General features: G+C 39.1%; 1 protein-coding gene across 2 annotated transcripts in view; it reads right to left on the bottom strand.

Annotated features, from left to right (window-relative positions):
* The window catches only part of APBA1 (amyloid beta precursor protein binding family A member 1), a 36,093-nt gene extending 22,886 nt beyond the window's left edge, over positions 1-13,207 (bottom strand). Inside the window, exons 1-2 of one of the 2 annotated variants that reach the window (XM_074166013.1) lie at positions 12,003-13,207; positions 1,859-1,960 (exon numbers count right to left, since the gene is read on the bottom strand). In XM_074166013.1, coding sequence (XP_074022114.1) covers positions 1,859-1,960; positions 12,003-13,154 — 1,254 coding nt within the window. In that variant the 5' untranslated portion in view covers positions 13,155-13,207. The remainder of the gene's footprint in view (positions 1-1,858; positions 1,961-12,002) is intronic. The other variant, XM_074166012.1, reaches the window with a different exon arrangement.
* Between the last annotated feature and the right edge of the window lie 929 nt (positions 13,208-14,136).

The raw sequence follows: 14,136 nt of genomic DNA, 5'->3' as shown, positions 1-14,136 counted from the left end.
TTGGTTGTAATTGCTGCTGGTGTCGTGCTATGAGGGAAAATTCAACCACTGGACTCTGCCGGCCTAGAGGACAAATCCTCTACACACCAGAGACAGCTCATGCATACAAATCCGCTTTCCAAAGTACTTTTATTTTTTTAATGAGTGAATAAAGTCTGTCATTACCGATTTGGCAACTCTTCAGCAACCTACCTGACGCAACTTCTTTTCAGGATAGAGTGGTGTAAACTGTCATCACGTATCTTTTATTGCAAAGATTCACACACAAAACTAAGGGTTTTTTGTTCATTACCCAAGTTGAAAAACAGTCTACTAAGACCAGAGGAATCATAAAGTAACAGGTAAAGTTACCAGTAAGAGGAAACCTACCCCTTTTAAATTTACATAGCCATGAATAATAAAAAATCAAGGTCATTAATGTTGCATTACTCTTGTTAATCTTGTTGCCACCTAGTAATATAAAATTTATGTTTAAAAAAAAAGGTTTTACTAAGACCTAAAAGTCATTCCCAGAAATCATGAGACTGTTTTATCACTGTCGTTCTTGCACTGCAAGTACTAAAGTGGGCATTATTGCTCATCTGAGGGAAACAACCAACCTGACACATCCTACTGTGACACCTGGTTTACCACCTCTGCCACTACATGCAAGCACATCCTAGAAACTGAAATGAGTAGCGTCTTGATCGTTTTCTTCCATTGGGTAAGCTTATTGATATATAAAAACAGCTAAAAGTTAGGATATATATGAAGTGACAGAATCTCTACTGCAGAAAGCTAAAGGCTTTAAGACCCTAACAAAATAGCAGTTGAAAATTTAATGGTATATTCTATTCTTGAAGGCTTTAGCAAATCAGAAATTATGAGTTTCTTAAGTCCGTTGAAACCTTTCATTATTTTTTAAATGCAAATGTAGACTGGCACAACTACATACACGTTACAAGCTTTTTTAGGCTTTGATCATAACAAAAGAAAAAGAGAAAGAATGGATTCCTCATTAGTGTTTCAATTTTAATCAGTATTTCCAGTTACAGTAGGTCCGGTTTTTTCATTGTGGAAGGTAACCTATGCATTGCTATCAGTAACAATATGGTATCTTTTTAGACTACAGCTTCTACATTTTTTTGAAGTTTAAAAAACAAAAAGCAAATAAATCAAATGTTTGCGGATTTTTTTGTTTATTTGCATTAGTACAGAATGGCTGGCTCTGTACTTTTTATGCCAAATGATTTTCTTTTCTCACTGCAAGAAGCTCTAATCACATTTTCTCCTTTTGTGTCGGTAGAACTACTGCAGTGTAAAAAGCTGCCAGGCAAGAAAAAAAAAGAAAAAAAAGTAACTAAGTAAGTATTTAGCTTTATTTTGAGGAGCAAGGAGTCAGGAACTGAATTCTGACTGTGAATCACTGGCAAATCAGTTTCTACAATGACAAAATACTAACCAGCATAAATTACTAGCTAATTAACTTTATTTAAGCAAGTTTTTCATCTGGCTGAGAAAGAGTCTTTTCTTTGCAGGAAGACTTTATGCAAGGAAAAATTAAAAGGGCTTCTTTCTATTGTCTGTAATACAGAGGTGATGTTGGCTGTTTGGTAAATCAATACCTCCTAGCTTGTTAAATAAATTTAGTGCCAGCTGAACACGGAGTTAGAAATGCCATGACAAACAGTCTTAAGTACGTTAGAAATTCAGTCAGACAGACAGGCAAGCATAGGGAAAGGAGATACAAATCAGCTTTTCAAGTTTGTTGCGATTTTGGAAGAAGAAAAGTGATTGCACAAGTACAAGGGGAAAAGGAAAATAAAAAGGCATAAGAAGCATGAACGAGACTGTGGCTTTTAAAAAGATTTCACTCTACCTCTTTGTTAGTGGAGGCCTCTGCTGTACCGCAGACATCCTGGTGATGTTGCCTACTTGACGATTCAGCACCTCGAGGTGAAGAGGAATCTGGAGATGGAGACTAGACATGGCAAGAAAATTAAATAATAATCTGAATGGCTGATGTAGAAATTGTTCTTTATTATTTTCCTCTAACTTGGCAGTGGAAATAAGAGATGGGAGTGGTGGGAGAGACAAAAAAACCGCAAAAACGAAGGCAAACACTTATAAATTGTTGCAACCCTTGCTTTTTATCATGATGATCACATATCAGTATCTCAGTGGACTTATTCTGAACAGCTAAATCATTTAAAAAACACCTGTGTTCATTTGTCAGCAACATATGAAATGAAGCTGTTGCAAAAATAAAAAGCTGTACTCAGTGGCAAGCAACTCTTAGCCAAAAAGTGTGTAATAAAATAGTATTTTTGCAACGGAGGATCATCTGATATTGTTATTAGGCATTTTTAAAGACAGATCTTAAGGAGATTCCTGCAAAGCATGTCAGTGCCCATGCCAAAATGTGAATCCTCAAAGGAAGGTTTAGCATTTAGCTATGCACGCTGCATCTCTAGCTCAGCAACCCTGGCATTCTACACTCTCCTTTGACATAGGAAGTTTGGTCTCAACAAAAAAAAAAAATCTTTGCCAGCCCAACAGTTCACGACAGACGGTAAAACAGTCAAGTACTATTCTTCTGGTTTTGTAAAATATTACACGACATGGCTCTTCTATGAGCCAGTTAGTCATACCAGAAAAGGGCTACAATTCCAGTGTTCTGAGCTGGCAGTGGGTCTGATCTAGGAGTGCTATACTTCCACTCCAGCTGAAACATTTTGTTCCGTGAAACAGTGTGCAAAAAAATCTAAGTTTTTCAAGCTTAGCTTCACAGATATAAAACAAACCAAGAACATAAAATTCCATTCTCCTCTGCTTTCTCTTTACCCTCATTTCTTTAAAAGGTTTATCTTATCTAGGTACTAAATATTAGAATTATAGTTAACTAATAAAGGCTTCCAAAGACTTAAGAAGAAATTCCTTTTACAGCTATCTTCTGGGTAAAAGAGCAGTCCCTGCATCTTCCTATATTTTGAATTACAACTGCAGGGCAAAAAAGAAATGCAGCTGTGAAACGGTTCCTGGCCACATGCAGCTGTGAAAATGCGTCCCTGGAACGCTGGCATGTGCTTGTGCCGTCAGACTGAAGGACTGGCCGTTGCACCACTGGCATTCATGCCAGGGCTGTAGGAGAGATACAGGCTCCCCCGACTTGCTGTGTAACTACCGGAGTTACAGTGCCACAGTGACCCAGCTGCACACACGGAAACTCCTGTTTACTTAAGTAAATTCCCAATAGTTACACAGCATTTCTGTATTACGATTAAATATAAAAGGTGCACAATACTGTCAACCTAATGGTGGCATCAGGATATTGTAGGATTGAGCTTTCAATAGTAAACAAAGAAACAAAGTAAAGCATATCATACTTTAGCATCACGTTTCTGCCAAAAATTAGTTCTTTAAAACGCCTGAAAGCTCTCATATTCATGCACTAAAGTGATAACAATAAACAATTTCATTTAAATTGGTTGGTTGCTAAAATTTTATTTTTTAAAATTATTATTATATATTATAGATTATTATATAATTATATATATTTAATTAAGAAATTTTGCACCACTTAAAATGTATTAACAGTTACTCCAGCAGCAGTATAAATACCTTTACTCAGCTATTTTCATCTACAAAGTATCAGAATTAGGCCACTATCAAAATAATCGCACAGATTTCCATGTGCTGAGCTTGAATACTCAAATTTTTCAAGGAAAAAAAAATCCCCAAACCCAAACTATAATACCCAAATATCAAACAATCTGCAAAGTTTGCTACATGATATGACATGAGAGCTGTCCCAAAAAAACATTTGTACAAAAAAGTTCAGTCTTTGAAGAATAAACACTCAGTTCTCCTCTGCATCAAAATGCATTTTTAGAGGTACCATATACAGTGCCCCAATGAAAGAATTCAGTCACAGTCTGAAAGTAGCTTTCAGTGCAATAACAAGAAATATTTTGATAAATCATGGTGGACAGACAACTTGCTCAAACCACTACAAACTGAAGTCTAAAATAGTAAAATAGTCTTAAGTGACTGCTTCACCGCCTGTTAACAAAACGTGTTTCAGAAGCCTAACAAAAATGCTGTCAGAACAAACATGGTAAGTTCAAGTGAAGTGCGCTGTTATTACGTAGAAATGGCCATTAATGGAATTACAAAGCATTTTCTGAAATGCAGCTACAAGAAAACAGTAGTAACCCCATTTCTCCTCTTGAATATCTACTTACATGTTTCTTACGATACTCAACCTGGTACATCCAAAAATTCTCCATCTCAGTTTTGGCGTTGCTTGACTCTAACTTAACACGCAACCCACTCCGCCTGAGAAGCCTTCCTTGCTATTGTGAAGAGGGATTTAGTAACAGAACTTGTAACAGGAGAGGATTGTGTTGTATGGTGTAGCATCTAACCTATCCAGGTCAAACCAACTGGCTACTGAATAGCTCATGAAGACAAACATAACTGACACTGAAACATCTTCAAACACAACCACCTGCTCTTGCTTTATAAAAGCAGTGTTATTCTATCTGCTTTTAGCAGCAGCTTATCTGAAATGAGTATAAGCTAGTGGGTCACACCATCACATACAAAGCTGGGACAGAGGGCATAAAATCAACAAATACTTCAGCAGCGCAAGATTCACTTAAACAAAAGGCCACTACTTATATGACACTAATGTCCACCTACAGGCTTCTTGGCAGAGGAATGGCAAATATATTCTCCACATACATAGTTCAGAGGAGTCAGCTGGATAAAGCAAGGCTTTTAAATTTATTTGATTTCAGTGACAAAAAGTCTTCTGAGAGGTACCCATACATATTAGCCAAAGGTCAAACCACTATCAAATATTCAGGTCCAACATGCAAATATAATCAGATGCATAATTTCACAAGCACAGCCCAGTACGGCACAGCTATGGCAGTAAATTGCTTAGGTTTTAGCACAACTACATTGTGTCAGAATATCTACTGTGATTTGAACAGTTCAAATTCTATTCACTAAAATGTAGACTGAGACCACCACCATCGATTCATAGCTTTCAGATGGCATAAAAGTACCCATAAAGAATGGAGCTGAAAGCTAAATTTCCTTACAATATAACTAATCATCATTATTGGTCATCTTTGTTTAAATTTGCTTTAACTATAGTGTTAAAAATGGAGGCTTTGAAAAAATAAAATCAGAACTACTGTACACATACATGCATACTGTGGCACAATCTATGTGATTTGATTTATAACTGTGACATAAGGATGAAACTTAAGTTTGTATTGCAGTTGTGGTGTAATTGTGGTGTAACTGCCTCTACACGTACCCAGGGCACTTACCCATCAGTTTGCAGAGTGGTCCAGGACACTTCCCTGCCAGTTTGTGCACTGATGATACAACCAAGTTGATTTGAGACAAGGTAATTGACTGAACTGCTCACTTCAGGACAAAATATTTAATTGCTGTATGACCTCTCCTCAATTTCAGGCAGTCTCGGAGATTCCTCCATCAGGTTCCTCCTGTGCATACGACACATGAGGGGCACCGTGCATCGCTTCAAGGTGCTACCTACAATCCTCAGTAGGGGCTGTGGCTGACCCAACAGCTCTCCCACACAGTTTCGGCTGCAAAAATTACCCAAAAGTACATGGATAATATATTTGCCTGTAGCCAAAAGAAACTATTCCTGCAGATGCTGGTAATATCAGGTACAATCATCTTATGCATACAATTAACATAGGAGGTGTTTTGTATGTAGCTTAAGGTAAACTATAGCAACAGATCACATGCTAGAGAGGTCGTGTAGGATCACAGACCAGCTGTATGTAAGACCTGAGAACAAATGCAGTTTGGGGAATCTTGATCTGGGGAATCTCCTCTGATCCAGCTGAAGATGCCCTGCAAGAACAGAGCCTCCTGGCACTTGCCACCATCTGGACAATGACTGACAATCCCACTTGAGAGATCTGACTGTCCACACATGGTACACTATGCAAAAGCTCTGAATAAACTACCTTTTTAAAAACAAACACACTGTCCATGAGTGCCTGCACAACACCACTGAGTTGTAATTCTTCAGTAGAGTTCACTGAAGATATAAAAATAGTGATTTTGACCTAAGCAATAACTGTGTACCTCTGTCAAAGTCTTGGAAGAAAACCCCCCACCTGCTACTGTTATATTACCAAGTCTCAAATACAGAATAAAAATATACCTAAGAATATACAGAGGTTTGTAAAGTCTGATACAGAAAAGTGTGAGTGAGCAAACTATAAATGTAATGGAGCCTGTTTGGGCAAGATGGCCCTTTACTTTGCCAATTTCTAAGAGCCTCTTGGCCACATGAGTCAGTAGCAGCAGCCACGCAGTACCACAGTCGCGTGTTCTGAGCTGGTAACTTCTCTTTGAATAAAATCTTAGGCTGTACGGACTGTGAGTGCCCGTCAGATCACACACACACACACACAGAGGCTATGCAGGTAGGCTCCATCCAGCAGCATGCACGCTGGACAGAAGGCTGCCAGCACAGCAGGGCTCTGGGAAGCTGGTCCGGCGCTGGCTGTTTCTCAAGTCCGGACTTCCTTAGCTGTACTTTTCACTTGAACTTCTAGTACAAATGCAGATCCATGTGTCAGTCTGAAAAAATTAGCCTGGATACCTCCTGCATTCTCAAAAGACTTTAAAAGTGTGGCAAGTACTGTTCTAGTTTTCAACAGCACAGGAAAATCACTTGAAATTGCTTTCATCTTTCAATAATTTAAAAAAAAAAAAACAAAAACCAAACAGAAATATTCAAGGGGCTAAGTATCCAGTGCACACTGTAATTTAAAAGCCCATAACTCATCTGAAGAGTGTCTTCAGGCAGATTAATTGGCTTTCTTCCATGTGACTGATGAATCAGCATAAAGCTCTCTGACCTGGATATTAAAATGCTTTTTGTTTGTTTTTTTTAAAAATTATTTTTGGTTTGGTGGTTCTGGGATAATTTTCTGCTGTATAATTTTAGGACTGTGGTCTTGTATAGATGGCAGAGAGATGACCTGTATTCTGTGTGCTCACCAACAGTTTTAAAAGGTCTGTTCAGAAAAAGAAAACAATATGCTATGAATATAAACTCATCTTTAATTTCTTTTCTTTCCCTTTCTTTCCCCTTAGTTCATCTAATATCAAAACCTGCTTAATTATTTATAACAGACTTCTCTATTGCCTTGTTAATAATACATTACTCCTGCTGTGGAAAAAGTGAAGCAAATTCATCTCCATGAAAACACTTCACTCCTGGAGTTACCAGAATTGAGGAAATCCTGCACTGACAACTCAAAGGTTGAAATAAAATATACGTAAGCAAAAAGAACAGAGAAGCAAAAGAATGCAGCTCAGTTCTGCTCTACCTGAAAGGCTTGTCTTCAGCTCTGAGTTTCTACTTCACAAATCCAAATCACCTATGTATTTGGTTTCACTTTATATTAGGGTTTATTCTAACATTGCACCACCTCAAACGTCTGCAGAGGAACAGGGTCTGTGAACGCTGATGAGAGGGATTTGCAAAACCAAAGTCTGGCATGCAGCAATGAACTGTGCCCTGCAGGTCAACAAAACTTGGCTTTCAGATCTATAACCCCACGGATAATTGAATGGACCTCAGAAAAAGGTCGTGGTATTTAGTTCTGAAATGGAGAATTTCTCCCTCCAAATCACTATTTTCTCCTGATTATGGCAGAACTGAAGCAGGCAGCCTGCTTCTCTTCTCCGGACATGAGAGGACAGAAATGTTTTTTAAATCCCAGCCAAAAAAACCCTACTTGAGCTTTCGTGCCTTTCAGTGTTTTTCTGTACTTTCCTCTGGCCTCTGCACTTTCATGACTAAGCAAGCCACTATTCTCAAAACTCCATGACATTTTAAAGATGCTTTTTTAGACCTTCCTTACAGTTTATACACCACAATATTTAATTGTATTCTGAGATATCTACTACACAAAACTATTCCGTTTTCCACTCTAACATGTGTTCACCATTAAGTCCAGATCCATGCACTGGAGATGTCTTCTACTTGGACCTTTAAACACCACTATTCCTGTGCTTGGCTAGGCACTTTCACAGCAGGTTTCTGGTGGAGAATCTGACAAAGAAGAATGATGGGCAAGAGCTACCTAAATGGGATATGGCCCTTCCCTTCCAGTGAGACAACTGTGTGCATCTAGAAGAACACCTTTTCCTAAAGAGTATCCCCTTCCACCACTCTCAGACATAAGCTCTATGCTGGTCTCCAGCTGTGAACATTATTCAGTATCATGTGAACAGATTGTCTCTAATTTCACACTCAGAAAACACAACCTAACTGCAGTTCCACAGTCTTTTCCATCATGGGTCATTTTCCTGATGTCTCATTATTGAAGGGCAGCTGTAACTGCTACTGTATTTGGAAAGGATACCCTCACGAGGCCATATGCAAGTGATGGTCTGCTTTGGTTTTAAGAGGTTTTTGATAAAATTATTTTGGAAATATATGTCAAGTTATCATATCTCATATGTGTGCCAAACAAAAAAAAAAATCTTATTGCATTTATTCAAAGGACAGTCAGATAATTTTTCAGCTTTTATCAAATAAACAAATACAACATCTTCCCCACAAACTAGACGTCCAGAACATCTCCTATTCAAGCGAAAGCATGCATCACTAAACCAGGGTGCACAATGCACACGACAGCAAATACTCTCCATTGTTAAATATTAAGCAGGTACTTTGGTACACTATTTATTTATTCACGGAATTTTGCTACCTGCCTACCAGACCTACCAGAGCTTATTACAGTAAAATTGTCCACGGGCTGTGAGCTATTTTCTTTTTTCGGATACCTACCAAACATTTCTTTTGAGGAGGAATACATAGGAAAGACTGAAGTTCCCGGTAAATTAAACTGTTAATAAACCTGATAACAGGGCATCTTAAAAACAAACGAATACAGTGATCTGTAGCTTTCTTACAGTCACAGTCATTGCATGTCTCTCCTAACATTCCTTTCCCAAACTATACCCAGCTGCAGGCCAGCTGAACACCTCTGGATTTTTAGCTTCTCAAAATAGTCTCTGGACACTTCCAACTAGTATTCTACCAAACATTCTGCTGTGAATGTATCATCCAAATGCTCAGCACTGAGGAGTGACAGCCATTTTCTTCTGAAAAAAGGCAAAAGACATTGTCGTATTTAATGAGACTCAACTGCAAATCATTCTTCTGACTCTGTGGCTCCATTGCTCTCTCATGGAGAGCTCCTAGCTAAATAAAAAGTGACTTGCTATTTGGATCTAAAGAGGTCTTAGCAGTTTCAGTATCATGATTAACAACACAAAATGATTACAAATATTTCCAAGTAATTTTTACCTCCAAAAGCAAAATGGTTTTGTTAAAAAACAATGTGGGGACAATTTTCAAAGTAGTCCTGCAAAATAACTGAAGGTAATAAAAACACTCATTTTTCATCACTTATCTGCAGCTACTTGACACTTCTAGGTGGAAGAAAAGGGTGTCTGCCTGATGGTAAAATACTCTCCTTAGGTAATTCTTTCCTATTTCAAGGCCAGTGTTACAAATCAGACTGAATAACATCTCTGGCATATACTGGTTACACTGAAAAGCTCCTGTCTGAGATCCTGTTTCTTTCTCAAGGGAGACAGAAGAAAAATCTATATTTAGATGAATGAGCTTTAACTATATTTTTATTATAATTAATCACTCATGGTCACTTAGTCAAGACAACCTAATTTTGCCCAACTTACTGCTAAGCAATTCTAGGAATGCTTTGTTAAAGAAAGCAAATTGTTCAGACTGTTCATGAGTTGGCATCTGAATTAAAGAATCCAGTAAAGCAAATACGTACCTCATCTTCAGTGAAAAACAAAATTCCCACCAAGTCCCAAGTCCTTTCTTCTACAACATGTATTCCCCTCAATCTGCTGCAGATCTTCTAAACGATTTCCTTAATTTACTTCCTCTTTCCAAGAACACAGACTGCCTGCACATCTACAACCACCATTTATCTTTGCACTGAGCTGTACTAATTGTCATTATACATCACTGTTTTGATTACAGCCAGCACTGAAAATATCTTATCTGACAGACAATGAAAAATATTGAATGAGAAAGTAACTTTCTGTGCAAAAAGGAAATACCTTTGTACTTCAATAACTAATGTAGATACAGAGACCAATGGAAACACCTGTTTTGTCTACTATATGAACATACCAGGCTGAGTCCTACCAGCATACCTTAGAAAAGTTAAATTCTATAAGGTGCAGCAAGATTTGAGAGAGCAGCTGGAGCACCTTTAGGAAGGACTCAGTGCTCCCAGGATCCCCAACTTCATGTCACTGAGACCACCATGGTACTGGGTGCTATAATCAGACAATCAGGCAACAGGAAGTTCTCTGATCCTCCCAGACAAAGACAGCACTTACAAACACAGACAATATGGTGAACAAAATGTACAGCAAGAGAGTAATGTGATCTGTTTGAAAATGGGGAGAGAAATAATTGCAGCTTTTAGAAATCTTTCAAGTTGAAAATAATTGTTCTCCCATATTGAATAATCTGGGAAGATTGCTTTAGCCCTCCACATGACTGCTAATCAACTTTGTAATAGACATAATTTAAAAAATATTCGTCAAAGTAATTTTTGGAATATAGGGGTTTTTTTAAAAAAAGAAGTTTCAATGAAACTATGAAGAAACAAAAATGTGACTGAAACATACTCACCACGGTGTGTTTCCACAGTTGTCAAGGAAAAATAAAATATGGAAGCTACATGTTTCAATCAGCTTGCATGTTTTTTCAGCAACTCGAACACCATGCTCCAAAAATCTCTCCCCATTTGTAGAATACTAGCCTTCATCGTTTTGAAGGCAGATAAAAAAAAATAAGAAGCCTGTCAGAGCTCTACGTGGCATGTGATCTTTTTTCTGAATTCCCTTTGCAGAGGCTGAGGTGTTTTGGAAAGTTCTGATGCTTTCTTGGAAGATTACAGTAATTCAGTGTAAAACATCAAACAACAGACAAAACGTTCTATCTTTCAGTGTTCTTCCAAAAAAACAAAGGTCACAAAAAACATTCCATAGCAATAAAGAGGATGGAGCAGATGTTTGCAGTGCAGTTATCCTTGAGTAATAGCATGGGTCCATATGATAGACTATTTTTGACCAGTAAATTTTGCTTACCAGCTCTTTTCACATCAGGCATAAATTTAACGCAGTTAACAGTTGTTTATGAGTTTATTAGAAATGCAGAAAACCCATAAAATTTCAAGTAAAGATTACCATACAGGCAGCAGGAACCATGGACTGTGAACTGATTCTGGTCCCAATTTAAGCCTCATGCCAAAACTACAGAATTTTAGAAATGCTGATGATGTAAATCTGAACAATGGCTTTCAACACAGGTTGCTGGAGAGTGACTAAACTTTACAGTGATAATGTAATATACTGAGGTTCATAACACATTTATAGAGCCTGCAAAACGACAAACAACCTGCAACTTTTCTGGAACATGAATCTGATCTATGATAACACCATAAAGAATATTAACAGATTTGTGATGGAACTGTTAGGATTGTTACGTGACAGAAAATGATACTTAGAAACCTAGAATTAACAGAAACACGCAAGGATAGATAATAGAAGACAAAGCGTTCAATAGCCATTCTAAAATATCCCATGGCCATAAAAACGTAATAGCATTTGTTTCAGCAAAAAACAAGTAAAGAGCTTCATGTGACAAACTGTTGTACTGTATAACTGGAATCAGCAGTGCTTCATAAAGAAAAACCTGTTGCACTGATAATGTACATGCTTACATCTTACATGTCCTCTAGAGAATACATTTAAAATAGACAAAGCACTACATACATTACTGAAGGATGAGTCACAGAACAAGAAAAATATGCACTCTCCTTCACTGCCATGTATGTTACAATTAAAGGAACGAGACATACGTATCCCAAGAGCTGAAAGCTTTGTATACTCACATCTCCATCTAGTGGCCTCTGGTCGTCAGAGTCCCTGGTTGGACTGATGTCCTGCCTCATCACCCAGATAGGCTCCTTAGGTTCATCAGGGGTATAAGGAGAACGGATGGTCCTTGTCTTCACTTCCTCAATAGCCTCTTTAATATCCTTGATGGCCAGTGAAATTGCATCTCTCTTTTCCTTGCTGTACCTCTGTACAGATTCTCCTGAGCTGGATATAACTCGAGAACCAGCTGGGAGCTGGCCATTACTTTCATGCCCACTACCGGCAAGAGGATGACCATGCTCCAAACTCTGCTCTGCCTCTGGCATGTCTTCAGCTGCTTTGTCTAAGCTCTGGGAGCTCATGCTCTGCTTCACCTCTGCTACAATCTGATCAATGTCCTCCTCTTGTTCGTAACTATCCATTCTCGGGTAGGGTGCAAATTCTGCCTCCTTCTCAGGGCTGTCAGACTCTCCATCAGACCGTTCATCGTAATGGTGAAGGCGAGCACCAAGTGCCTCCTTGCGGTAATTGTCAGCTTCCTCCCTTTCCCGCTCATACTGTTGTATCCCCTCCCTAACATCGAGGTCTGGTGTATCCCCTATCTCCTCATACACGTGCTCCTGCAGTCCATAGTCGGCATAAGGCTCAGCGTACTGTTCATCCTCTCCTCGGTGGAAGAGACGATGTGTGTAGACATAACCTGAATAGGCTGCATTCATGGCTTCTTCATGTTCGATGGAATGGAAATGTAAGTGATTGGGCAATGTTCGGTTACGAATGGCCTCACCATGCTCAGCTTCAGCATTCTCCGTGTACTCCTCAGACTCAGGCCTGTACTGCACCGCATATGCACTCTCATCCTCATTTTCCTGAACCCTCTCTGTGTCATAACTGTCCTCCACTGTGGCTATCACATCCCCTTCTGCAGTATCCGTGTGATTGTGGAAACCACTCTCCGTGCTGGCTGACCGAGCTAACATCCCTTCCTCCTCCTGCCCAGACAGGCCCCCTTGGCTGTTGTTTGTGTGCCTTGGGTAGCGAGTTGCATACCGCTGCTCCTCTTCCACCTCTGAGTGCTCCAGGTCAGCCTCCACTGACTCGTTCAGTGCTCCAGCTGCTGGCTCTTCACTTACCTCCCCCTCAGGCGGTCCAACCAAATGGTTCATGGCAAGTTCTGGTGGGTAGGTCACTTATTCTATTGACATTTTGTCTATCACAGCTGAAAGAAATAAAAAAAACCTCTGACATTACTCTTAAAAAAAAAGTGGAGTCAATAAACAGAAGCAACAAAAGGCACCCTTCCTTCCCCAGCAGACAAACGTTTGACTTCAACAGCTCCCAAGCCAGACAACAGCCAGCACATCAGTATGACCTCCCATGCAAATAATCTCCAATAGCAGCAACCAACAACAACCCCCTTGGGGACCGCACTTCTCAATTCTATGGACAAATTCTTTGTGGAAGAATAATTCCAAGCAACTCCTTGAAGATGCTTCTATGGACTGCTGTGACATTTCGATGACATTGGCAGACACATGTTAGAAAAGCTAAGTCTTGCCAGGGGCTCAACGATGGCAGAGATATGACAGAAACATTCCACCTCTGCTCCACCACTCTCCCTACAGGTCACTAACAGCGCAAAGGAAGAATGCTGTAATGTAAAATGACAGATTTAGTCCCATCACAGGAGTTTGCAATGGCTCAGATACATGACAGCTATGCATACTACACTTCTTCAGTACGAGCTAGTCACCCTATGCACTTTAAAAAAATCATTAGGAATAAAAATGCGCTCTTTGGGAATCTCGAGCACCTGCTCCTTCTCCCTAGAGAAGGACATGACAGCTAGATACAAAAGTTACCTTTGTGGAACGTATCTATAATCACTTAAGATAGCTTCTGAACCAAACATCTTTCCTAAAACATGGAGAAGACATTACTAATATTCATAATCACGACCACATTGAGACCTGTGAGGCATCTTAGACTTGCTGACATTGAGTAACAATCTCAAAAGATGATATAATTACTAGAGAGGTTTGCCAGTAATAATAAATATGCACACCATAGAAACAGGAAAACCCCATAAGAATACAGATTAGCTTCTACAAGTTTCATAGAGGAAACAGGCCTATCTAGCTCAGAAGG

This window comes from Numenius arquata, chromosome Z, assembly GCF_964106895.1.
Source record: "Numenius arquata chromosome Z, bNumArq3.hap1.1, whole genome shotgun sequence".
NCBI lineage: Eukaryota > Metazoa > Chordata > Aves > Charadriiformes > Scolopacidae > Numenius > Numenius arquata.
This window is presented reverse-complemented; position numbering and strand designations above follow the sequence as displayed.